Raw genomic sequence first — 27,304 nt, 5'->3', positions numbered from 1 at the left:
ATGCTGGCTTTCTGCCTATGCAGTTCCGGGCGTTGGAAGCGTCAAGAACGTCGTTCGAATTTCGTCGCGCCGTTTTGTGCGTCACGGGTGGCGGGAGCGGGAAGAATTTCGGATTTTCGTTCCTCGGTTCTGGTGAGGAGTGTGCTGTCTGTCGCGCAGTTTCAATCCCCTCGCCAAGCATCCCCTAGGAGTCCAACCCTCACATTCGACCGTCGGCTCTGTTCCTTCAGCGCCTCAGAGCTGCACTTTGGTCTCGAACCCCTCAGCACTTCAGCCACTGGCGGCGATGCATGTGATTAAGCGAGGTGAGGGTCCGTGGGGATGAGGAGGGAGAGAGGGGACCCCGGCTGCTGAGTACAGAGCGGTTACTCGCGCCAGCCCGCCGGACCCGCGGCGCCCTACCGCTTCCCGCCCTTCCCGCCGCGCTTCCCGCCCTGTCAGTCAGCCGGGCCTGTGTCTGCTCTGACTGCCTCTGTCCTCCTAACCTTAAGTGGGTTCCTTTGGTTTTGTCATGGTTCGCCCTTCCAGAGTTACTCCTACCTGTGTAGGATTGTTTTCCCTGTAGCCTGTTATTTCCCTGTAGCCCTGTTATTCCCAGCCACCATCCCCTGAGGCAGCTACATTTGGCTCCATGTTACAGAAGAGGTTTCAGAGACTGACGGAAAGCACCCCCAGCTAGTAATTGGAGGCTAGAGTTAAAACGCATAGCTGATAACAGTTCTGTGTCTCTCTTAATATCTTAAAAAAAAAAAAAAGCCAAATACAAAAACCACGAAGTTGATGACCTGGTATAAGAGGAAATAAGGAAAGAAAAGACATTGGACACCACAGGGTGGGTCATCTGTCATTTTTCTAGTCTTTTGTCAGGTGGGATTGTGATACAGCTCCATCCTTAAATTTTTTGGGGGAGGGTTTCACTATATAGTGGTGGCTTGCTATGTAGACCAGGCTGGCCTTGAATTCACAGAAATCTGCTTGCTTCTTCTGCCTCCTAAGTGCTGAGGTAGGTGACTATAAATCCAATCAAATTGATAAGATTAACCACCGATCCAACGACAATCTCTTAATGAACTCTGTTTGGTCACTTTCAAAGGTTGATTACAGTTGATTTTTTGATTTTTGCCATCTTAATGACTGCTAATGCAAACTGTGGTTTGATTCTTCAGATGGCCGCCAAGAGCGAGTTATGTTTGATAAAATTACATCACGAATCCAGAAACTCTGTTATGGACTCAATATGGACTTTGTTGATCCTGTAAGTAAATATAGTTTATGTCATGGGTCTTTGCTTTGTGCGATTTTGTGTGTCTCTGATCTCTAGACCTTCACGTAGGTATACTTAAGTGTTAAATGTCAATTTATTACCTGAAACTTTTCTTAATTTTGATGTGTCCTTCAGAGAACTCTGAATGTGAAAAAAGAGGGAGCAGTTGATCTTACCACGGTTTAGGCATCTTATTTATCCTGTTATGGTGCCTATATTCCTCTTGGAGCTTTAACCACACAGTATGGGTTTGGTTATGTACACATCCATATATAAAATATATTTTTATCTTCTTTTCCCCAGTGTCCTCTTAGATCCTTCCCACCAAACTTCTTTTCCACAAGTCCTTCTAGTGCTCTCTGTGCTTGTATGTGAGCATGTGTCTGTGTATGTCCTCCTCTGTGAGTTTGTGTGTGAGCATGTCTGTCTGACTGTGTCCTCTGTGTTTTGTGTGTGAGCATTCGTCCCCATCTGTCCCACTTCATTTAGTTAGGGCTGCTTGTATGAGCAGGAGTCTGGGCTTAATTTACCTGATTGAGCAAGGGCAAATTACCAGTGATTGCATTACTGAGGAATTTGACTCCTCCAGCAACCATTAACTGGGCAGTGAAGGGTAGGGCCCTGTGAGCCCATCCTTCCCTCATGAAATGCTAATGGGCCCAATATTGCAGAAATCTTGTGCAGATAACCACTGCAGCTGTGAGTTCATGAGTTTTTTTAAGATTTATTTTATGTCTCTAACCAAATGTGTGTGGGTGCCCAAAGGGGCCAGAAGAGGCTGTTGGATCCTGTAGAGCTAGAGTTATAGGCTGTTGTGGGTCCCCCATAATGTGGGTGTGGGAATATAACTCTGAAAGAGCAGGGTTTTTTTTTTTTTTTTTTTTTTTTTTTTCCAAGACAGGGTTTCTCTGTGTAACAGCCCTGTCCTTGGAATTCTCTTTGTAGCCCAGGCTGTCCTCGAACCCACGAGATCCACCTGCCTCTGCCCCACCCCCAAGTGTTGGGATTAAGGGCATGTGAAACCACCACCCAGCTCAGTATGCACTCTTTTAACTGCTGAGCCATCCCTCCAACCCTCTTGAATATACCTTATTCTTGTGAGAGCCATAGTGTGACATTTAGCTAATTAGGTACTTGATAAATGTTTAGCTAGCCAAAGTGAGAAAATAATCTTGTACTTTAAAATATATTTATTATAAATCTATACATTTTGGACTTCTAGATAGTAATTAAAACAGTCAAATGTTAATATTGCAATGAATCTGAGGCCTTATTCTAGTTCATCTTTGTTTTGTAGATAAGACAGGCCCAAAGAGAGAGGAAGGGACTGATTGAAGTTAGTGGTAGTGCACTGAGAAACAAATAGCGAGTTTCTTGGTTCTTAGATATTGTTTGCTCACCTAACAACACATGTCCACATGCAGGGATTCCTTACTGGACGACATCTTCCCAGGGTGGATCCTGTTGCAGAAAGTCTGGATGATATTAGACGTGGCACATGGATGTTATGCTATTCCGAGTTCTGATTACTGTCCACATAGCATCAGAAACTAGCACTGCTTTCATACTTCTCTGTTGAATCAAGAAGGCAATCAGGAGCAAACTGCCTCAACGGTGTTGTAAATGCAATCATAGTAACTGCCAACATTCACTCATACTGTTTTTGAAAGAGATATGCTTTGGCCAACTTTCCCAGTTAAGCTGTTTTTAAAAGGTTTATAGTAAATATGTAGATACAACTTAGATTTTATTTTTCTTTAAAATGTATGGTGGGCTCTGTAAGCATGAGACCCTGAGTTTGGATTGCAACCCATGTGGAAAAGCTGGGTACAGCAGTGTGTTTAACCCCAGCTCTGGGCACATAAAAGCGTCAGATCCCAGGCACACATTAAATTGGCAAGCTCCAGACTCAAGGAGACATTGTCACAGTGAGACTTCTGTCCATGTGCTTTCCGTGCTGGCTCCTCTGACTGTGTGTACTGTGTACTTGTGTGGGTTTTTTTTTTTTTTTTTGTGTGTGTGTGTTTGCTTTTTGTTTTTTTCTTCATTCCTTGTTCATTTATTCTTATTACTGTGGGAGAAAATAATTGTAATAATAATTCAATTAAAACATAAAAACTATCTGGTTTCAGGCAAGCCAGGGATACTTTGTAAAAATGTGTCTGAAAACAAAAGTGAAAAAACAAAGCTATTCATATACTCTGTGCTTTTGTTATTATTGATCTTTCAATTTTAAATGGTCTTTACTGAACTAAAAATAAGGAGAGAGGCAAGTTGAATCCTGAAATCCATTCTGACCTCCACATGCACCTGCATGGGTGAGTGAGCCTATACTGATGTGAAGAGAGGGCTCAGTTGGTAGTGCTTGCTTTGTAAGCCTGAGGACCTGAGTTTGGATTCCCAGCACCCATGGAAAAAGTCAGATGTGATAGTGCATGCCTGTGGGAAGGCAGATACAGGGGGCTTCCTGAAGTCCACTGGTATATTATCTTGTCCAGATAGTGCACTCCAGGATCAATGAGAGACCCTGACTCAAAAACTAAAATGTGTGAGGTGGGTGCTGGAGAGATGGTTCAGCAGGTCAGAGCACTGGTTACTTTTCCAGAGGAACCAAGTTCAATTCCCAGTATCCACATGACAACTCAACTGTAACTCCAGTCCCAGAGGATCTGCCATCTGTTAGCATGAGGCATGTACTTACTCTTTCGAAAAACTAAACTTCTATTTTATATGTATAGGATACATTTTTGGTAGTTTTGTTGGTTTATGGATTCTTACATTGGGATAAATAATGGTTTTCAAATGAGGAGATTATGTTATAACTTAACTATTTTAAGGAGGCTATTGTTTCTTGGGAAAGCTCAAATAACTATTGGTTTTATTTTTGTAGGCTCAAATCACCATGAAAGTAATCCAAGGCCTGTATAGTGGGGTCACCACAGTGGAACTGGATACTCTGGCTGCTGAGACAGCTGCAACCTTGACTACGAAGCACCCTGACTATGCCATCTTAGCAGCAAGGATTGCTGTGTCTAACTTGCACAAAGAAACAAAGAAAGTGTTCAGTGGTATGTCTGGAGTAACAACATTTTAAAGAATTTAATGCTGTCATAACATTATAGGAATAATAATTACATAAGTTTCAAAGATTACATCTTATTTTAAAAGGCAGTAAACAACTCAGTGGTATAGTGTAAACTAGAACTTCCTGCTTTTCCATGTAGCTGACCTGCTACATGTGTGTGTGTGGTGTATGTTGAGACAAGGTCTCATTTAGCCCAGGATGCCTGCAAACTCAGTTTGTAACCAAGGCCAGCCTTGAACTCCCGATGCTTTTGTCTCTATCCCTTAAGTTCTGGGATTGTAGGCATATGTCATTATTCTGGCTTGAATTTCTGTTCGTTTTGTTTTGTTTTGTTTTGTTTTTCGAGACAGGGTTTCTCTGTGTAGCTTTGGAACCTATCCTGGCACTCGCTCTGGAGACCAGGCTGGCCTCCAACTCACAGAGATCTGCCTGCCTCTGCCTCTGCCTCCCGAGTGCTGGGATTAAAGGTGTGCACCACCAACGCCTGGCTTACATTAATTTTCTTTGAAAGACTATTTCTTTATATATATAAAGTATTATCCTATAGGAACTCAACAGACGTATGTTTGTTGAATATTTTCTCTGCTAGGCACTGAAGTGGGTTGGTATTTAAAAAACAAGAATTGAAAGCCACTGTTTTCAAACAGCATTAAGTGGTTTTGACTTTCCTTTTTTATTTTATCTTTCCTCAGATGTGATGGAAGATCTTCACAACTACATAAATCCACATAATGGCAGACATTCTCCCATGGTGGCCAGTTCAACACTGGATATTGTTATGGCCAATAAAGATGTATGTACAACATTTTTTTCTGGTGGAAATGTTTTGATTTTTGTTTGTTTGTTTGTTTGTTTTGTTTTAAAGTAATGTATTTAAGGCTAGGTAGTGGTAGTACATGCAAGCAGAGGCAGGCAATTCTCTGAGATAAAGGCCAACATGTTCTACAGAGCATGGGCATTCTGTTCTCACTGTTGTTATTTTCACTTAGAGCTATAACTCATAAATATCAGCATTTATGAATCTGCCTCATTTATCACTTATCCTATCAGTGGTATAACATTCCTTGTTTTTGGTTTTTCGAGACAGGGTTTCTCTGTGTAGCTTTGGAGCCTATCCTGGCACTCGCTCTGAGATCAGGTTGGCCTTGAACTCACAGAGATCCACCTGCCTCTGCTTCCTGAGTGCTAGAATTAAAGTGTGTGACACCAAAGCCCGGCCTACGAAAGTTCTTTAACATTGACCATTTTTGTTTTTGTGTTTTTTGAGACAGGGTTTCTCTGTGGCTTTGGAGGCTGTCCTAGAACTAGCTCTTGTAGACCAGGCTGGTCCCAAACTCACAGAGATCCTCCTGCCTCTGCCTCCTGAGTACTGGGATTAAAGGCATGCACCACCACCACCCAGCAACATTGGCCATTTTTTTTTTTAAATAATTTATATTTATTTTTGTGTACGTTGGTGTTTTCCCTACATGTGTGTCTGTGACAGTGTCAGATCCCCTGGATTGGAGTTACAGACAGTTGTGAACTGCCATGTGGGTGCTGGGAATTGAACCCAGGTCCTCTGGAAGAGCAGTCCATGCTCTTAACCTCTGAGCCACCTCTCCAGTCCCAACATTGGCCAATTTTATAAAATCTTATTACCACAATAGTAATTTGTTGGGCTAGAGAGATTTCTCAGTGGTTAAGAGCACTGCCTGCTCTTCCAAAGGTCCCGAGTTCAATTCCCAGCAACCGCATGGTGGCTCACAACCATGTGTAATGAGATCTGGTGCCCTCTTGTGGCCAGCAGTTATACATGCAGGCAGAACACTGTACACATAATAAAATAAATAAATCTTTAAAAAAATAGTAATTAGTTTTAGAGCTGTTAAAGGACCATGAGTTTTTAAACCCTATAAGCTACTTTCTGTTTGCTTGTAATATGTATTATTTTGTTCGGTTTAAAGTGGGTTCAATGTCAAATAAAAAATTGGAAGCTGAAAATGGTGGTATATGCTTATGATCCTAGGAGGAAGCAGAGTTAAGATTGTCCCTGCAAGTTCAAGACTAGACTGCTAGTCTACTTAGTTCAGGCTAGTCAGAGGTACATAGCAAGTTCCTGTCTCAATAAAAATTAAAAGGTGAAGCCAGGTGCACACCTTTAATCCTAGCACTCTGAAGGCAGAAGCAGGCGGATCTCTAAGTATGAGGGTAGCCTGGTCCACAGAGTTGAGTTCCAGGACAGCCAGGGCTATATAGAGAAACCTTGTCTTGAAAAAAACAAAAAATTAAAGTGTACACACATGCAATAAAGTTAAAAAAATATGAAAATATGAATTAGTGTCTGGTACCAATATTTTTAATATTTACTAGTATGAAAACATCATATAGTCACTTTCATTTATCATGTTCTTTTTTTATAATTTTTGTTTCATTTGCATTGATATTTTGCCTGCATGTATGTCTGTGTGAGAGTGTCAGATCTCAGAGTTAGACATGTGTGAGCTGCCATGTGGGTGCTGGGAATTGAACCCAGGTCCTCTGGAAGAATAGCCAGTGCTCTTGACCACTGAGCCATTTCTCGAGTCCCTACTCATGTTCTTTCAAATCGATAGAAACACAAGGGAAATTAATCACACAGTGTAAGTTCTCTAGGTTTTAAATAATTATATTTTAAAGTTCAAAAGGTTTTTTTTTTTTTTTTTTGTGGTGTTAAGAATGGAACCTAGGACCTGGTGCACTCTACTATTCTGTCACATAGCCTCTAGCCCACATGTTTACATGTCCAATTAGGGAGCAATTTGTATGCTTCCCCACCCCCTCTGTCTTTCCGGTGTTTGTTTTCTGTCTGTAAGAATAAAGACATAGTGCTATCTCTTTGATGTTATATATTAGTTTTAGTTCTGGAGTCAGTTAAAAACATATTAGAAGTTGTGAAAAAGTCTTATTATTTTAACTATGGATTCTTTTTGATTCACTTCAGCGCCTGAATTCTGCCATTATCTACGACCGAGATTTCTCTTATAATTACTTTGGCTTTAAGGTAAATAAACAATGGGTTTTTAAATATGTGGGGATTCCTTAACAAGAAGTATAGGGTTTTTGTTTATGTTTGGTGGTTTAGTTTGGATGCACCTGGTTATGGTAGGATTGTGGTAGTGGTGAAACTTTAAGCAAAAACCACTTAGTCATTAATAGTTTTTGAACTTTACAAATATTATTTCTGTGTTATCTTAAAAATTACTTGGATAATCTGTTACAATATTCCATATTCTACTATTTTTGCAGTAACTTGACTCCCTGCTCTGCGAAGTATTTGTCTAAATATAGTGTTGCTTACCCAAGGTAGTGACTAAGGACAGGGATGGTGGCATCAGACCAACTGGGTTCAGCTCTCCCATTTCTTGTTCATGAGCCATGCAATCCTTAAAGGGGGATAATATAAGATTCAATATGCTCTTCTGGAGATTATGTTGCTTGGGTTAGTGTCTAGTCTCTTACAAGCACTGCACAGATGTTGAAACATCCTGCTGCTGCTGCTGTTGGCTCCTGCTGTTACTCTTACCACAGCCTATAACATTGTTGTATGCCACTGGGTCTTTCACAGAAGTTTACATGTAATCTTTGCTGAAGCAGGAGAAGCCAAGTGATAATGCTCTAGACTGAAGGTAGAAATGGTAAATGTTATCCTTTTTATTTAAAATGATAAGGTTGGGAGATTTCAGCAGACTACCTTACTATATGAATTGCATATTCACTGTATATTTAAAAACTTGAGAATTCTTTGGTGGATTTGCTCTTCTAGACACTGGAGCGGTCCTATTTGTTGAAGATCAATGGAAAAGGTAAGAAATGAACATGTATGTTACTTTTTCTGTTCATTATGTTGAATGTTACTTTTTCTGTTCATTATGTTGAATGTAGAGTATTAGCCTTAACATTTCTGTTTACACTCCAAATAACATTTTAAAACATTTATTGCTTTTGGGGCTGGAGAAATGACTCAGTTGTTAAGAACCTGGCTGCTCACAACTATCTGTAGCAGCAGTTCTAGGGTATCCAATGCCCTCTTCTGGTCTCTGTGGGCACCAGGCATGCACATGGTACATAGATACACATATGCAAGCAAAACACCCATACACATTTTAAAAAATTATTACATTTATTTATTTGTGTGCATGGGCATGGGAAGGGAGAGATGTGCATGTGCCATAATGTGTAAATGTGGAAGTTGGAGGCCAACTTGTAAGAGTTTATTCTCCCCTTCCACAACGTGGGACCCAGGGTTTGAACTCCAGTAGTTAGCCTTAGCAATGAGTGCTTTTACCCGCTGAGCCATTTTGCAACCTTCCAAATAACCTTTTTGCTGTTGTTTTATTGTAAAGAATAGAAATTTTCTTAGCTCATGGTTCTGGGGATTATCATATGGTAAGGACAGCAAGATATCTTTAAATGACATTTGAACTTTAGGTTTATTATAAATAATTGTGTTGCTTGTTTGTAAAGCTTTTATAAGTTTCTTTTGTGTTAAATGTTTCAGCCTAGTTATTCTGACATATCCCATTATCTGAAAACTCCTACTTTGTTTATAGTGGCTGAAAGACCACAGCATATGTTGATGAGGGTGTCTGTGGGGATTCACAAAGAAGATATCGATGCTGCAATTGAAACATACAACCTGCTTTCTGAGAAGTGGTTTACTCATGCCTCTCCTACTCTGTTCAATGCTGGGACCAACCGCCCACAACTGTCCAGGCACGTATCATCTATAGCTGCTTTTTGTTCCTGTTGTTTTCTTTTTTAAAGGTTTACTTATTTATATTAGTGTTTTGTCTGTATGTATATATGTACATCATGTGTGTGCTTATTGCCCACAATCTAAAAAGGGCATTGGATCCCTGGAACTGAAGTTAGATAGTTCTGAGCTACCACGTGGGTTCTAGGAATTGAACCCATGGTTTGACTAGGGGCATAAGAAAAAGTCAGGGGGTTCATTACATTAAAAACAAACAAAAACTTCAATTATTGCCTGCTCTGATGAAATAATTTGCATTTGAAGCAATCTCTGACTGTTAGGGTAAACAACTTGGAAGAGGGCAAATGCTGCTAATGAGAACTTTATAAAATTGTGGAAGTAGTTGTACAACTGAATGGTTTAGGTGCTATTGAAGAGAATGTTTTTGATAGGGAATTGTATATCATTTATATACCAGGAGAGTTGTTTTTAATTAAAAAATAGGCTATATCTCAGTGGTAGATCAAGACCTTTGGGTAAAGACTTTTCAACACTGTTAAAATGATTAGTAAGAAAAGAAATGATTAGTAGGTATCTAGAGCAGTAATTCCTGCAGTAATTTATTTTTAAGATTGTGGAAGGATTAATGAGGTGAAAATAGAGATTGAGAGAAGGACTCACATTCCTAAGATACATGGGAATGAAAGTGATAGAATTTGTGATGTTCTGAATCTGGGTTAAGGATGGTTCCTGAATTTATGGGCGGAATAACAGGATCACTGGTGATGCCCTTAGCTGTGAAAGGGATCACAGTTACAGTGTCTGGAGTAAGTAAAAGAAAAAAATGCCCTTAACAAGTCTATGTATCCTAGGAATTTGAGAATATGCCAGGATCTACATACATATTTCATTGTATTAACATATAATTCATTGTTGTTTTATAATAAAATTCATTAGCAAAATTGGTGTGGAAAATAACCTCCTTAATTTGGTAAAAGATATCCATTAAAAACTTTGAGAGATGGCTCAGAGGTTAAGAGCACTTGTGGCTCTAGTAGAAGACCTACTTTGGGTCTCCAAAACCCATATGGTGGCTCACAGCTGTCCATAACTTAGTTCCATGGGATCTGACACCTTTTGATCAGGCATGCATGTGGTACACATATACAAGCAAATCACTCATACACATAAAATAAATATAAAAACAAAACAAAATCCACGTTTTTAGTGTGGTAATGGAGGCCTAAGCTAGCATTGTAAGATAAGAAAAAGAGATGATTGAAAATGTAAGAATTAAAATCACAGATATGATTTTTACATAAAGGATTCAAAAGTATCTATGGACAAGTTATTAGAATTAAAGAGATTTCAGCAAAATACTTGTATGTAAGTTTGATATAAATAAATTAGTTGTGTTTCTGTACTGTAGCATTTAGAAACTTTAATTTAGGATTTACTGTTAAGAGCCAGGCATGGTGGATGTCCTTATGATCTCAGGGTAAACACAGAAGGATTGTCATTTGGGGCCATTCTGCTCTAGATAGCAAATTACAGCCAGCCTAAGGTATACAGGGGGACCCTACCTCCAAACATCAAGGATTAGAGCTATAGCTTAGTGGGAGAGTGCATGTTAACATGTGTAGGGCATTGAATTTGATTCCTAGCAACTTTGGAAATGGTAGTACTGAGGTAGAATGATGGAGAATTCAGTATCAGCCTAGGCTGTATAGTGATACCCTTATAAGGAAATAAGAAAATAAATGGGAGGGAGGAAAGAATTTTCATAGCTTTTTTTAGAAGAGCAAATAAATTGAAAATGTTCCAGTGCCCATTAACAAGCATACGAACATATGAGATACTCAAGCAATGGAATGCTTTACAACCATGAAAATAGATTTAAGACTATATATATAGGAATGAATTGCTATAACATTGAGTTAAGGGAGGCTTCAGAAGAATAACTAATTACAGGAATTGTAATTAGGCTCTTCATGGCATCTTTTTTCTTTGGATAGGTACCATGCAGATGTATGTATATAGTCTTTCTGAATACCTGAGTGTTTTATAGAAAGTCAGTTAATTTAAGATAATATAATATATTGGTGTTTCATATTCAGTAAAAGATGTTTCCCACCTTCTGAAAACACTTAGGAACTTCATAGATTCTAGATATTTTCATTTGTTTGATTTAATTGTCTAGATTATTTAATTACTTTTTTGTGACTCACTGATTTTCCTTGCTTTAGTTATGCTTTTTTTCTCCATGTAGCTGTTTCCTTTTGAGTATGAAAGATGACAGCATTGAAGGAATTTATGATACTCTGAAGCAGTGTGCCTTGATTTCTAAGTCTGCTGGGGGAATTGGTGTTGCTGTAAGTTGTATTCGGGCTACTGGCAGCTACATTGCTGGGGTGAGTGTTGAGTTGTATGACTTTTAAAAACAACCATGGGTATGATAATGTTTGTGCTTGGGAGACATGGGTTTCTGTTAATGACCATCTAGTTGTGTGAGTGAGTCGTTTTACTTCTTGATTCGTCTTTGGAGGGCTAGGTTGTGTGAGATACTCTCTAGAATATTTTTTTTTAGCTCAGATTTTAGAATTATGATTTTTTTAAAACAGCAATAATAGCAGCCATCGTTTATTTGTTTGTTTTTATTTTGAGACAGGGTCTTACTCTTTAAACTAGGCTGGCTTGGAACTCAGAGAGATCTATCTGTTTCTATCTCCCAGGTGCTGGGATTAAAGGATTGTTGCCACCATGCCTAACCAGCTATCAATTATTGGTTGCTTGCTATGTGCCAAATCTGTTACAAATACTTTACAGAAATTACTCATTTGACTTACCTAGGAGATAGCTACCAATCCAGACACATGCTAGCAACTGTGTTCCTTACAGTAATCTAGGCACCAGTGTTTTTAATTCCCACAAGAAGAAAGTGAGGCTTAACAGCTAAGTTTCTTTCTGGATCAGTCATACTATGTGGTAGAGCCAGAATTCAAGCTTTAGACATTGGTGACCAAGATAATGGTGTATGTAGGACTTGGATTTTGATATTATTTCTTTTACCTACTGGTAATGTGGCCCAGAAGGAGTTGTATCAGTAAGGGAATTGTTATATGATATATTCAGGTATGTAATATTCTGTCTTTTTTGTATGTAATATTTCTTTTTTTTTTTTTTTTTTTTTTTTCTTTTTGGTTTTTTGAGACAGGGTTTCTCTGTGTAGCTTTGGAGCCTATCCTGGCACTCACTCTATAGACCAGGCTGGACTCGAAATCACAGAGATCGTCTGCCTCTGCCTCCCGAGTGCTGGGATTAAAGGTATACGCCACCAACGCCCAGCAATATGTAATATTTCATAATCTCTGTAATAGTTTGCCTGTGTATGTGTGTAACTATTTATCTACCTACTCATTTTGTTTGTTTTTTTTTTTGTGTTTTTTTATTTTTTCAAAACAGGGTTTCTGTGTAGCTGTGGTGTCCTAGAACTCTCTGTAGACCAGGCTGACCTTGAATTTAGAGTTCCTCCTGCCTCTGCCTCCCAAGCACTGGGATTAAAGGCGTGTTTCCTTGAATTCTTTAGTGGAGAAAGTGCAATGATAATATGTTTTTGTTTTCTTTTATGGTACTCAAAGTATATCTTTTCCTAATGACCATTAGATTTCAGAGCTTACATTTAGTTACCTTGGTTTTGGAATTTTTTTGACTTACTATACATCTCATTATAAATTAGGGTTGTGTTAAAGTAGCTGAACATATAACTTAGCAATGTTTTGTTGATTCTTATGATGAGCATTGTGTTTTTGTTGCTGAGGTGAGGATGGAGACCAGGTAAAACTTCCAAGATGGCTATTTAGAAATTAGTCACTGTGCCAGGCATTGGTAGAGCACACCTTTAATTCTAGTGCTCGGGAGGCAAAGGCAGGCAGATCTCTGTGAGTTCAAGACAGGCCTGGTCTACAAGAGCTAGTTCCAGGACAGCCTCCAAAGCCACAGAGAAACCCTGTTTCGAAAAAGCAAAACAAACAAAACAGAAAGAGAGAGAGAGAGAGAGAGAGAGAGAGAGAGAGAGAGAGAGAGAGAGAGAAGTTAGTCACTGCTTGAAAAAAGATCAAGAACAGGTTTTACTTTTGTACTATTTTGGTTTTTTTCCTTGCTGAGCACTGTGTCTCTCATCCAGATGCCTTTATTTTTGTTTGACCTTTCTTTCAGACTAATGGCAATTCAAATGGCCTTGTACCAATGCTGAGAGTATATAATAACACTGCTCGATATGTGGATCAAGGTGGAAACAAGGTATACTTTCTTACTGAAAATCTTCAGCTATGAAAGCTGGTTCGGTTGTATATTGTTGTACTTTGTTTTTAAAGATTTATTTTATTATTATTTTTATGATTAGTGTGTGTATATCTCTGTGTGAGCATCTACATGTGGGTGCTCATGGAGGCCAGAAGAAGGCAAGGATCCTCTGGGGCTGGAGTTATGTGGTTGTGAACCATCCAGTGTGTGTGCTGGAACCTGAACTCCTATCCTCTACAAAAACAGCAAGTGCTTAACTGCTGAGCCATCTCTCTAGACCCCCTTCTCTGGTCCTCTGTAAATGCAGCAGGTGATCTTAACTGCTGAGCCAGCCATCTTTCCAGCCCCCAAGTTTTCTGTATGTCAGTTTTGTTCTACTCCTAAAGTTTTAAGAAAAATATAGTTTACTTGTTTTGATGCTTTTACTTATTTCATTGATCATAGTGAGGATGAAAGGAGACATTCTAAAATATGTGCAAAATATGAAGCTGCTTTGTTATATTTTGATTCTGTTAAGAATGCTGACTTTCTTCTCTTCAGCGCCCTGGGGCATTTGCTATTTACCTGGAGCCTTGGCACTTAGACATCTTTGAGTTCCTTGACTTGAAGAAAAACACAGGAAAGGAAGAACAGCGAGCCCGGGATCTCTTCTTTGCACTTTGGATTCCAGATCTCTTCATGAAGCGAGTGGAAACTAACCAGGTAAGAGAGCTCGGTTTGTAGCAACGGGCTCTTCCAGGCCTTGCTCTTCAGACTTTTAAGTTGTGCTTAGAAACTCACCTGTGTGATGCTACAAGACAGCCTTCTATTCTCCATAGTAGATGCTACTTGACCTAAGTGTTTAGAAGACCATAGCAACAGGTAGAACAACAGTTTTAGGCCCCAGAATATTACTTCTATACCAAATTTCCATGAAAGCCCCCTTCTTGCAGTGTCTGTAACGGGCTATGGCTGGTTGTATGACATTTCTCATACGTGGTTCTACTTCTTTGTAGGACTGGTCATTGATGTGTCCAAATGAGTGTCCTGGTCTGGATGAGGTTTGGGGAGAGGAATTTGAGAAGTTATACGAAAGGTATGAAAAAATTTTAATGTTATAAACATTTGAGCTGTGGTTTCTCTTACTCAGAGCATCCAAGTATCAGAAGTGTTTATGGTGGACTAAAGCCGAGGCTCTTGAGAACATTTGCCTAGCCTTTTGTGAGGCACTGAGTCTGAGCCCTACTGTTGGATAAACAGAAAAATATTTAATCATTAATTAGTTTCTAGAAATCTTTGAAAGTATCTAGAAGAGAATATAAGTATTTGCTTTTTTTATTAGATGTTTCTTGACTTTTTCACCAAAATTATTTATCTTCTTAAAATTTGGGTGCTTGGTATTTTTTAAAATTGATCCTTATAAAAACTGAGATAAAGACTAGTTGAGTTATTTTATAACATAGTGCCTTAAAAAATTACATTTATTTAATTGTTTTGGGATTGGGGGCACAAATGTGCCATAGTGTATATCTGGAGGTCAGAGGACACCTTGCAGGAGTCGGTTCTCTCCTTCCACTATGTGGGTCCTAGGGGTCAAACTCAGGTTCTCAGGTTTGGTGGCAAGTACCCTTATTTACTGAGCCATCTCCCTTGCCCCAGTATAGTAGGTTTGGTAACATAAATCACAAGTAACTAAGACACATGCTGACAGTTCATTAAAATTAGTAACAGTAGTACATTTTTTGTATTTTAATTTTTTGAAGCTTAATTCCAGTTTCACTACAGTTTGAGAAAAACAACAGGCAGGCAAGCAATAAATAGAAGCTGCAGGGAGGTAGATGGGTGAGAGGAAGAGAGAAAGCCAGGTCTTTTGAAGTTAGGGTCCAAGAAAGTAAGCAGCTTTAGCAGTAGTGTTCGGTAAGCAGCTGCATGTAAAAGGGGAGGGGCTTCAGAGAAAGAAAGCCCAAACTGTCAGGGAAAGCATGTCCAGGCCACGCCAGAGTCTGAAAAAGAAAGCAGAAGGAAAAGCAAAGGTAAATGCAGGCTTCATGACAGAGTCTGTAAGCAGCTGCCATGATTTTGATAATGGCTTTTGTTCCTTTTGATTTTGAACAGTGTTATTGATTTGGTGGGGTCATCTGAAGAAATCTAAAGCTGCCTGGTTTTCTGCTGGTCTCAACTGATGGAAAATAGATTTCAGGGTTGGAGGAATGGTTTGGTAGTTAAGAGTGCTCATGCGGTCTTGAGGTCCTGATTTGGATCTCAGCACACAAATAACAAGCCAGGCATCCTGAAAATACCAGTCACTCCAGCTCTGGCTTCTGTGTACTCCCAGGCATGTGCGCACATGCACACACACACATGCACATACACTTACACAGACACAAATACACAAATAAATAGAACCAACCTTTTAAAAAGAGATGAATATCATTCCTTTTTCTCCTTTAGTAAAGTTTTGAGAATTTGCATAATTTCATATTTTCATGTATTCTTCCTAGGGTGTGAATATTGGAATAATTCTGTCTTTGTTGTTCAGTTATGAGAAGCAGGGTCGTGTCCGCAAAGTCGTGAAAGCTCAACAGCTTTGGTATGCCATCATCGAGTCTCAGACAGAGACGGGCACCCCATACATGCTCTACAAAGATTCCTGTAATCGGAAGAGCAACCAGCAGAACTTGGGAACTATCAAATGCAGCAACCTGTGTACAGAAATAGTAGAGTATACTAGCAAAGATGAGGTAGGTTAGAAGCTACCTAGCATATGGAGGAAATTATAGAGATAGTTACTACTGTGACTCCCTCACTTGAATTTACTTGAAGTGATTGAAGGCAATTTTGTTACCCTCACTGGAAAAAAACAAAACAACAAAAAACTATGTGGCATAGTTATGTTAACTAAACTATTTTAAAAATAAGAATTTAGCCACCTGGGAGAATGGAGAACGGAATGCATCTGAGAGCATAGTTAAGAATTGTTTCAGTATTCTCACTAGTGCATTTATAGTGGGTAGGTAGAATTATTGGGGTTCAGAAATACACTGATAAATGATGAGAAAACCCCAATTTTAGGGGTTGGAGATTTAGCTTAGTTGTAAAGTGGTTACCTCGAACAGACTAATAAATTCTTTGAGTTTGGTCCTTAGCACTGGTGTTGGGAGTTGGTTGTAAATTTTCATATCTGATAGTTCTAGAGGCTATGGTGATCTCACTGATACAGGGAGAAGAAACCAAAAGTGTGTGATTCTGAACCCTTTATATTACAGGTTGCAGTTTGTAACTTGGCTTCTCTGGCTCTGAATATGTATGTCACACCAGAACATACGTATGACTTTCAGAAACTGGCTGAAGTCACTAAAGTCATTGTCCGAAATTTGAATAAGATAATTGATATAAACTACTACCCCATTCCAGAGGTATGATAAATTTCCCTGCTTACTGGTTGTTATTGAATCTAAGATGGAGGACATTTGTCGTGGTCTGCAAGTCCTAATTTAAATGGATGTCCTTGGAGATTGGAAATAAAGAGGCCATGTGTATCCGTGGCATAGAATGTTACCTTTTGTGTTCAGTGATGTTTTCATTTTTTCCCCAAATCTTTCATGCAAAGGCACACTTATCAAATAAACGCCATCGGCCCATTGGAATTGGGGTACAAGGTCTAGCAGATGCTTTCATCCTGATGAGATATCCATTTGAGAGCCCAGAAGCCCAGTTATTGAATAAGCAAATCTTTGAAACTATTTATTATGGAGCTTTGGAAGCCAGCTGTGACCTAGCCAAGGAGTATGGCCCCTATGAGACATATGAGGGCTCCCCAGTCAGCAAAGGAGTAAGTACATGGTTGAGATTTCCTTTTGTCTGTAAGTACCAGTAATGGGCTGAATAATGACCCCTCTTCAAAGGATGGACACAAATCTTGCTCCCTTCAGCCTGGGAGAGTGCATTGGTTTGCAGAAGGGTCTTTACAGATGTAGTTGAGGACCTCAAGATGGGGTTGTTCTGGATTATTGAGGCCTAGATTTATTCAGTGGACCCTAAATCCAGCAATCACTGTTCTGCAAGAGACTGGGACATTTATGATATTCCTAGATCCTGTCCACATTCAGGTGGAAGACAGATTATTCATAGCTTGGGTCCCCAGATTCCAGGCCCTGGTATCACATCTTAGAATTCTTTCTTTTATGCTGCCCTTGCCAGCAATAGTATGTCTTTCTTTTGTATAAAGTTTTAGTTTCTACGTTTATGATGATACTCAGAAATTCTAGTGTATAGTTATTTGGAATTTGGTGTTCTTAGCCAAATAAGATCAAGGAAGCAGAGATTATAGAGTATGCTTTATTATAAAAGGAATGCATCTCTCAAATCATTTCATGAATGTTAAGATTTTCTAGTTTGTAGATCTTCAGGAATTTGGAATGTGATTGAGATGAGGTCCCATATTGCTCCTGATAGTCCTTTTCTTTCTTTCTTTCTTTCTTTCTTTCTTTCTTTCTTTCTTTCTTTCTTTCTTTCTTTTCTTTCCTTTCTCTCTCTCCCTTTCTCTCTCTCCCTCTCCCTCTCCCTCTCCCTCTCCCTCTTCCTCTTTCTCCCTTCTCTCTTTTTTGTTTTTCAAGACAGGCTTTCTCTCTGTGTAGTATTGGATATCCTGGAACTCACTCTGTAGACCAGGCTGGCCTTGAACACACAGAGATCTGGCTGTCATTGTCTGCCGAGTGCTGGGATTAATGGTGTGCGACACCAGCCACCATCGCCCTGCCAAGGAACTAATATTTTTTAGGTATTGACTCCAAGACAGCATTTGCTGGAACGTGAGGATATGATATTTAGCTCTCTTTTAAATTTTTTTTTTTTTTTGGTCATTGTTTTCAATTGCCTTAGACTAACATAAATGTGGAATATTTATTTCTTAGATTCTTCAGTATGATATGTGGAATGTTGTTCCTACAGACCTGTGGGACTGGAAGCTTCTCAAGGAGAAGATTGCAAAGTAAGTAGAGATGTATAAAGTAGCATGGAAGCTGGGAGACTGGGGCTTTCTGGCTCTTTAGGAGTTACATATGCTGTTGTAACTTCTGAAACTCAAAAATTGTCTTCTAAATTGGGGCTATGACTTACCTCACTGAAATGGCTTTAGAAAAATATAAGAAAATAGTAGTGTGAAAGTTGCTTGACATAGTGAAAACCTTTCAGCACACGGTAGGCATTTCAGTATGAGTTGATGTTATTTGAGGAGCTGAACACCTTTTGTTTTGGTTTTTGGTTTTTTCGAGACGTGGTCTTACTATGTAGCCCTGGCTATCCTGGAATTCATTATATAGACCAAGCTGGCTTTAAACTCACAGATATCCTCCTGCCTCTGTCTTTAGAGTGCTGAGATTAAAGGCATATGCCACCACTGCCTAGCACAAATAGGTCTACTTTAAAAAGAAAAAATGTTTTTACTCTTATTCACTGGGCTTATAAATAATTTTAATTTTTGTTTTTAAATATGATCTCATTCTATAGCCCAGGCTGACTGCAAACTTGTAGACCACTCCCGCCCTACCCTAAATACAGAAATAAAGTACAAAAAAATAAAAGCTTTTCTTTATACTTCTGTCAGCTGTTTGCTAAATAAAACATAGAGAAACAGAATTTGTTCCTTCCCCAGAGATAAGCCTTATTGATGATGTGTTCTTCTAGACCTGTCATACATCTACAGTTTGGTCATGTAAATGTAATGGAACTTGACAGATTCTGAGATTTGGTTTGGAGATCTTTTAGTGAAAAGTAGATCTTCTTAAGGTTTTCAGCAGTTACAGATGATTCCATAGTTGGGATCTAGCAAGTATAAGGACTTCATAACGATCTCCTGTCTATGAACATGATACCAGGATTTACAGGTGAGGAAGTAAAGACATGAGAAAACTGGTGGTTTGCTTGATGCCTTATATTTAGAAAGTGACAGTGAGGGTGAGAACCTAGTTGAACAAACCCCCTCAGGACCTGAGGCTCAATGCTGAGCGCCATATGGATCCACAGGTGTAGGATGTAGGAAGGATAGGCTGTCTGTATTAGAGGAACTTAAGTAAGACAAGCGATGCAGACAAAGTGTGTGTAATGGTGTTAGTATTTGTTTTGACATTTGTATTTATTGCCCACCTGGTCAGGAAAATGCTATGGAGGTTGGCCTCTAAACATTGTTTTAATTTTGAATATTTGTTTTGTTTTTTGTTTTTTCAAGACAGGATTTTTCTGTAGCTTTGGGGCATGTTCTAGAACTAGCTCTTGTAGACCAGGATGGTCTTGAACTCAGAGATCCAGCTGCCTCTGCCTCCTGAGTGCTGGGATTAAAGGCGTGTGCTACCACCGCCTGGCTTAATTTTTACTTTTTATTTATTGTGTGTATGGGTGCACACATAGAGGTCAGAGGACAGCCTGAAGGAGTTGGTTCTCTCCTACCATGTGCATTCTATAGATTGAACTCAGGTTATCGAGGTTGGTGGCAGATGTCTTTATCCACTGAGCTGTTTTGCAGACCCTGGAGTTGGTATCTTAGGCTAAGCTGTGGAGATTTCTAAGAAAGTTAAATAGTATATTCTTCTTTAAATACTATTTGGCACTGAAAAGTGAAAAAATTAACTTTTTAGAAACTAATAATTGGGTAGTAGGGTTAATGAGGATTTCCTCTGAGCATAATTTTTCTCTTTACACAGGATAATGGAGAGTTGTAGTGATATAATGAGTAGTTCTGAACCATTTTCACAGCACCGTTTTGTGAAGGGACCAGTGATGATAAAGGCCCATAGTAAAGATGAGTGGGGTTGAATGGATGTGCTGTGATACAGATGGGCTGCTCAGGACTGTGTTCAGTTTCCCTGGGCAAAATAGTGCATTGAGTGCTGTGTCTGACTGCCAAGTGCCGTAACAAGTGGCATAAGTGAGGACTTTATAAGACTTGCTAGCAGCTACAGTTGTTCTGGTTCTGTTGAGGGGCAGACATTGTAGAACAGTGTGGGGCAGTGGCATCCATGCTGTGAATTGTACTCCTTGTAGTGTGATGAAGTCAGTATATGAGTTACATGCCTTTGTGCTGGTATTCTCAGCCTCTTTCTATACTACAGTGTGTCAGAGTATAGCTGCCTTCTTGGCAGACTGTAGCTCTAGCACTAATCTCCAATAATCTTTTTCTTTTAAGGTATGGTGTAAGAAACAGTTTACTTATTGCCCCAATGCCTACTGCTTCAACTGCTCAGATTCTGGGGAATAATGAGTCCATTGAACCTTATACCAGTAACATCTACACTCGCAGAGTCTTGTCAGGAGAATTCCAGGTGAGAGCTAACAACCAGGTTTATAGGAGCTCTTCTGAAAGCTGAGATAGAAGTTTACTCAGGACCAGAGGTACAGTATGAAAGTAGCTGTTTTGTTTTTTTTTTGTTTGAGACAGTCTTAAGTAGCCCTGGCTGGCCTTGAGTTTACCATGTAGTTGTGGGTGACCTTGAGTGGATCATTCTTTCTCACTTCTCAGTTGCTGGGATTACAGGTGTGCACCACTATGCCTGGCTGAGTCAGAGTTGACAAGGGCCTCTTTTTTTGTTGTTGTTGTTGTTGAGAAACCTCACTATGTAGATCAGGCTGACCTCTGACTTGCAGTGATCCTCCTGCCTCTGCCTTCTGAGTACTTGGATTATAAGTATGTTCTACCACTCCCTGCATGTTTCATATGTGCTACCTCACATGTTTTAGTTGGGAGCGATATCACTACTCAGGTATGGTGACTTGTGTTTATAATCCCAGCACTTGGGAAACAGAGGCGGGAGGTGCTCTAGTTTTAGGTTAGCTTAGGCTACATAGCATTCACCCCACCCCACCCCCCTTTTTTTTTTTTTAAGTATCATTTTAGAGTAGTTCTCAGGTCAAGAATGATGGTTATAACTTTAATTCTAGCACTTTAGAGATGGAGACAAGAGAATCAGAAGTTCAAGGTCATCCTTGGTTATATAGCCCATTCCAGGGTAGATTGAGCTACATGAGACATATATCTTAAACAAAGAGGTGGGAATACATGATTCTCAGACATGGTTACCAATGAGAATTTCTGTGATGAGATCAGTATTGTTTTGTAAGTTCCCAGGTAATTCTTAAGTGCTGCAAGGTTGAAAACTACTAATTAAAAAAAAAAAAAAAAAAGAGAAAAGCAGATTCCTAGATGTCCTGAAATAAGTTTTTGTGAGGTATAGGGAAGTTGCATTTAGTTATTTTACTGTTGTTTTTATTGTGTGATCACGCAAGAGAATCAAGAAGAATCAGTTTACACAAATTTTCTCAGCTTAGACAATGTTGTTTCTCCTTTGTAAATGCCATATTTTTTTCTTCTCCAACATTTTTTGGGGGAGGGGCAGGCTCATGTCATGCCATGTATGTGGGTAGAGGACATGACAACTGGTTTTATCTTTCTATCATGTGAGTTCCAGGGAGGAAACTATAGTTGTCATGTTTGGTGGCACATACCTTTACTAGCTGAGCCACTTAAGATTTATTTATTTTGTTAATAATTTGTGTGTCAGTGGGAATGTGCATGTGTAGGTGACATTGGAGTCTAAGAACTTGTGCTATACTTGCAGAGGACCCAAGTTTGATTCTCAGTACCCACACTGGAAGGCTTGCAACCACCTGTAATTCCAGTTTCAGGGGGTTTCATCCATCTGGCCTCCATGGGTATACACACAAATACTATCAAAATAAAATTTTTTAGTGTTAGCAAGATAAGGTTTATAAAAATGCAAGACAAATAATGTAATGATTTGATGTATATGTGTGGGTTGCATATGTGTACATACATGTATTATACACCGCAGAATTATTACCATGATATATTGTTTCTTCAATAATAGATTTTTTTTTTTTTTTTTTTTTTTTTGTGAGACAGCATAACAGCCCTAGATGTCCTGGAACTAGCTTTTTAGACCTGGCTGGCCTCCAACTCACAGAGATCCTCCTGCCCCTGCCCCCTGCCTCCCGAGTGTTGGGATTAAAGGCGTGCTCTGCCACCGCCGCTGCCACTACCAGGCTTAGATGTAAAAATCTTAAAGGGATTTAACTTTGTGTGGTGAGATGTCCTCTCAGTTTCCTTTTAAAAGGGGGGGGGGGAAGGGTTTATTAGAGGATCTAATAAATCAGCTGTCTTACTATTTTGAGTTCTAGGTCTGCGATACTTTATAGGCCCTGCCAGTGTTATTTCATTTCTTGATATCTTTTTGTTTTTTTTTTTTTCATCAGATTGTGAATCCTCACTTACTGAAAGATCTTACTGAGCGAGGTTTGTGGAATGAAGAGATGAAGAACCAGATTATTGCATGCAATGGCTCTATCCAGGTACAGACTAGAAGTGACAAGTGCTTTCTAGGAGCTGAGCTGAATACTGTGGTGCCATCTCCCTTCTCTCAGACAGTACTTCCTTTCACTGTGGCCAGATAAGCTCTATTAACAATCTGTACTTCTGCATTGTTGTGCTAGTTTTATACACAACCTTACATAGTCCTTATTGTTTCTCCAATAAAACAGTAGTTCCCAGTTTTTCTGCACAATTGGGGAGCTCTTAAAACCTTAAAGCTTGGGTTGCATTTATTGCCAAGTAAATAAGAATGTCAGGAAGTAGGAATCAGACTTACAGATTCTTAAAAACCTGAAGTTGGAGTTAAAAGCATGAGGAACTGAGAGCAACAGTCTAGAAGGTAGTCAGGTAGTACTTAACAATAAAATGATTGCAGTTGTGTAGCAAAACACTGGTCAGCTTGGCAACTCCTCCTCTAACTTTCAGATTTTCATGGCAGAAACTGTAGCATCATCCAGGTTGTATATTTCAAAACAGTCAATCAGCCGTAGGCCTAAGAAAACCATTTTGACTCTTAAGTACAGTCTGTGGCACTCTGGCTTATTTAAAGGATCGTATCTCACTGATTCCTTTGATCATGTGCCTGTACAGTCCTGATTATTTGTATTTCTTTGTTTATTAGCTTAACTCTTATCTTCCCTTTTTTTTTTTTTTTTTTTTTGAGACAGGGTTTTTCTGTGTAGCCCTGGCTGTCCTGGAACTTGCTGTGTAGACCAGACTGGCCTTGAACTCACAGAGATCTGCCTGCCTCTGCCTCCCAGGAGCTGAGATTAAAGGCATGTGCCACCACTACCTGCCCCTTTTTTTTTTTTTTTTTTTTTTTTTAGATTTTATTTATTTATTATGTATACAGTCTTGTGCCTGCATTGCCAGCAGAGGGCACTAGATCTCATTCAAGGTGGTTGTGAGCCACCATGTGGTTGCTGGGAATTGAACTCAGGACTGCTGAGCCATCTCTCCAGTGCCCCCCCTCCTTAAATAGATCTCGAATAATAACTGTTTTGCCCATAAGTCAGTTCATGTTTAAATCACTTCATCAGATTTATATTTGATTGGTTAAATGACATTTTTTTGACTTTATAAGCAAGAGATTACCAGTTTGGGCAAACTTGCTATAACCATTAAGATACTAACTGTATAGCAGTGTCAGTTCTTCAGGAAGACCAAACCAAGCATCATAGCAAGCATCAGTAACCTGTTAGTTATATTGCTTTCTTTAATTGGAATTAAAACAACAATACATTGTTTTCATTTTCTAGAGCATATCAGAAATCCCTGATGACCTGAAGCAACTCTATAAGACTGTGTGGGAAATCTCTCAAAAGACTGTCCTCAAGATGGCAGCTGAGAGAGGTGCTTTCATCGATCAAAGCCAGTCATTAAACATCCATATTGCTGAGCCTAACTATGGCAAACTCACTAGTATGCACTTCTACGGCTGGAAGCAGGTTGGTCCAGCACCCTGAGAGGGCTTAATCGCCAGCTTGGGATGTTTGGGAATTGGATTAGTTTCTGCTCTAGCTGCCTTTTACATATTGCTATCTGGATGTTTTTCACTTCAAGTCCAAAATGTGTTAAAGCTGAGTGGTTTTTATTCCAGATCAAACTTTCACTTTGGGTTTTCTTGTTTCTGTTCAGCAGTTGTGAGCTGCCTGATAATGGGTGCTGGGAGCTGAACACTCAGATCCTCTAAGAGGGCAGGAAGCTTAAGCTACTGAACCATCATCTAGCCTTTGTTTTAGATATTTTTATTCTTTCAGAATTTCATACAATGTGTCTTGATCATTCATAATCACCTTTAACTACTCCCAAATCCACCCAATTCCTACAACTTTGTATTCTCTGTCTCTCTCTCTTGTTTTTTTGATGCAGAGTTTCTCTGTGTGCACCCCTGGCTGTCCTGGAACTTGCTGTGTAGACAGCCTGGCCTTAAACTCACAGAGATCTGCCTGCTTCTGCCTCCCATTGCTGAATTAAAGGTGTGCACCACTGCACCTAGCCCTCTCTCACCAACTCCAGTTTGTACTGTCCATACACTTCTGGGTGTGGGACCATCCACTGGAGTTTTGACTTTCTTTCCCTAAGAAACTGTCATCTGTCCATAGCTCCTAAGTTAGGGGTGGAGACACAAGAACTCCATGTTAGAACAATGACTAACGTGCAGCCAGAGACTCTGTTCTGCTCCAGTTGTCTGGGCCTCTGTCTTTTACAGTCTCTCTGCTCCTATGTACTGTTTCTTACGGCTCCCTTTCTCTTCTATTGCCACTATTGCCACCTTCTTCACTGACCTCTGTGTTCCAGACCATCTTGTACACTATTGCCTTTTCCAAAGTAGCTTTACACAACCCACTATTCAAAAGCATCCATTGTTCCCTACTTTATCCACAGCTATGAGCCAGGTTATAATATTGCCAACTGCAAAGTGCAGCAAACCTATTTTGCATTATATCCTTATGCCTTGACATGTGAGAGGCCTGTGGAATTACAGATCGACTTTCTTACTTGATATGCTTTTTGTCTGCTTCTCCTGGGAATACTAGACAGGAAGATGACCCTCGTGAAGTGCTGGTAGTCTGTCTTTCCACTGAGATCTTCTCATCCCCTAAATGGTTACAGTCTAAGCCAAGAATGTTGCTTTGTACAAACTGGAAGTAATACGTGTAAAAGTAAATACAACTGAACAAAAATATTTGACATTCCAAAGAGCAGTCCTGTTTTAGGGACAAAACCTCCAAGGTTTAGCTGTCTTATTTCAGCATTTTTCAGAATGCTTCATGGAGTAGATAAAATTGCAGATTTAAAAAGGAGTTCAAGTTGTTTTATAGGCATGTATTTAAAGGTTTAAAAAATTAATTTTGTGACTGATCCATGGGAATTGTTTTGAACAAAGATCTTGACTCTGTAGTGTCCTGGAATTCTTCCTAATAGCTGTGCTTATTTCCCATGTAGGGCTTAAAGACTGGGATGTATTATTTAAGGACGAGACCTGCAGCTAATCCAATCCAGTTCACGCTGAACAAGGAAAAGCTGAAAGACAGGGAGAAGGCCCTGAAGGAGGAAGAAGAGAAGGAGAGGAACACAGCAGCCATGGTGTGCTCCTTAGAGAACAGAGAGGAGTGCCTAATGTGTGGATCCTGAGCAAAGGCCCAGAAGAGACCGTCTCTCTGCCATAGCCGACTTCTCGAACATAGATAGGCTTAGTGATTTTACCAAAACAAGACAAAAAACCAAACCCAGCTTTGATATTAAGAATCAAAGTAGAGGCTTTGGGAATGCAGAAGAACCTTCTTGGAGATAGATGGAGACTTAGGAAGTCTCGTCGTCCTCCAGCATTCCCTGTCTGGCCATTTCAGTTTGGACAAAGAGACTTAGTTCTGCTTTGACTGATTTATTAGAACTAAAATCAAGAGACCTTTGTCTAGAGAAGGTTGTATAGGTCATTTTGAAATAAAAACATTTCTAACTGATTGTGCCATGCTAAATTTGTCATCTGTTATCATACAAAGGTCAATTTTGATTTCTGTTGATACAAGGTTCTATAGGACATTTTGAAATAAAAACATACTGTGCTGTGCTTAATTTGTCATCTATTATCATACAAAGGTCAATTTGAAAAAAATTTCTGTTGAGAGGTCAGAGGCAAAATTTTAAAGACATTATATAGACTATAGAAACCTGATGTTAATATATTCTCTTCTCTGCCCCATGATGAATATCTATAACATAAAATTGCCAGTTTCATCTATTTTAAATTTGACTCCATGGCATTGAGGACATTCACACTGTCGCATAATTATTATCACCAGCCATTTCCAGAATGTTTTCATCATTCCAAACACAAACTCTTACTCACAAAAACAATATTGTGTTGTTTCTCAGTCTCTGGTTACCATTCTTGTTTTGCATCTTTATGAATGTGTACTCCAGAGATCTCATACAGAGAATGCAGTGTGTACCACACCATAAACGCTTGGTTCCTCTGTATATATACACACCATGTTGGGTCTATTCAGTCATCCTTAGATGAACTTGGGTTGTTTCCTCCTTTTAGTTATTGAGAACAATGGCTACCGCAACATTGGTGTACAAGTATCTGTTGACATCCTTTCAGGTTGGTTTGGTTGGTTCTATACAGCAAAGAATTTTGTGTTTGACTTTGAGGAACTACCATATTGACAGCACCATTATATTTCCATATAAAATGCTTAACTCTGTCTTCATATCTTTCTAATACTTTTCTAATACTTTTTTCTAATACTTTCTAATACTTTTTGGTAAAGCAAGCCCTTCCCATGTGTTTTAGTAGGGAGTTTCCTGGTCTTGTAGATTAACATGTTTCATTAAATCTAAGAGGTTTTTGGCCTTTTTTTTTTTTTTTTTTTTTTTTTTTTTTGAGACAGGGTTTCCTCTGTGTAACAGTCCTGGCTGTCCTGTCCTGGAACTCACTCTGTAGACCAGGCTAGCCTCGAACTTGCTGAGATCCGCCTGATAGAAGGAATTATAGGCATGCACTACTGCTGCCTGGCCCATTTTTTTTTTTCTTTTGTAAACCATACTGCTCTTTTTCTCTTATGGAACTCA

General features: G+C 39.4%; 1 protein-coding gene across 1 annotated transcript; it reads left to right on the top strand.

Moving 5' to 3' along the window:
• On the top strand, nucleotides 1-26,297 carry Rrm1 (ribonucleotide reductase catalytic subunit M1). The gene is made up of 19 exons (XM_027407889.2): nucleotides 1-305; nucleotides 1,167-1,255; nucleotides 4,155-4,332; nucleotides 5,042-5,142; nucleotides 7,312-7,371; nucleotides 8,134-8,173; nucleotides 8,921-9,083; nucleotides 11,333-11,474; nucleotides 13,279-13,362; nucleotides 13,906-14,067; nucleotides 14,361-14,440; nucleotides 15,884-16,085; nucleotides 16,611-16,760; nucleotides 16,955-17,176; nucleotides 18,258-18,334; nucleotides 20,525-20,660; nucleotides 22,609-22,704; nucleotides 23,983-24,171; nucleotides 25,673-26,297. Exons 1-19 carry the CDS (start codon nucleotides 287-289, stop codon nucleotides 25,859-25,861), a joined length of 2,379 nt encoding a protein of 792 aa, XP_027263690.1. The 5' UTR covers nucleotides 1-286; the 3' UTR covers nucleotides 25,862-26,297.
• The last annotated feature ends 1,007 nt before the right edge of the window (nucleotides 26,298-27,304 follow it).

Source organism: Cricetulus griseus, chromosome 3 (genome assembly GCF_003668045.3).
Source record: "Cricetulus griseus strain 17A/GY chromosome 3, alternate assembly CriGri-PICRH-1.0, whole genome shotgun sequence".
Taxonomy (NCBI): Eukaryota; Metazoa; Chordata; class Mammalia; order Rodentia; family Cricetidae; genus Cricetulus; species Cricetulus griseus.
Note: the sequence above shows the minus strand (reverse complement) of the source record. Positions and strands in the feature narration are given on the sequence as shown.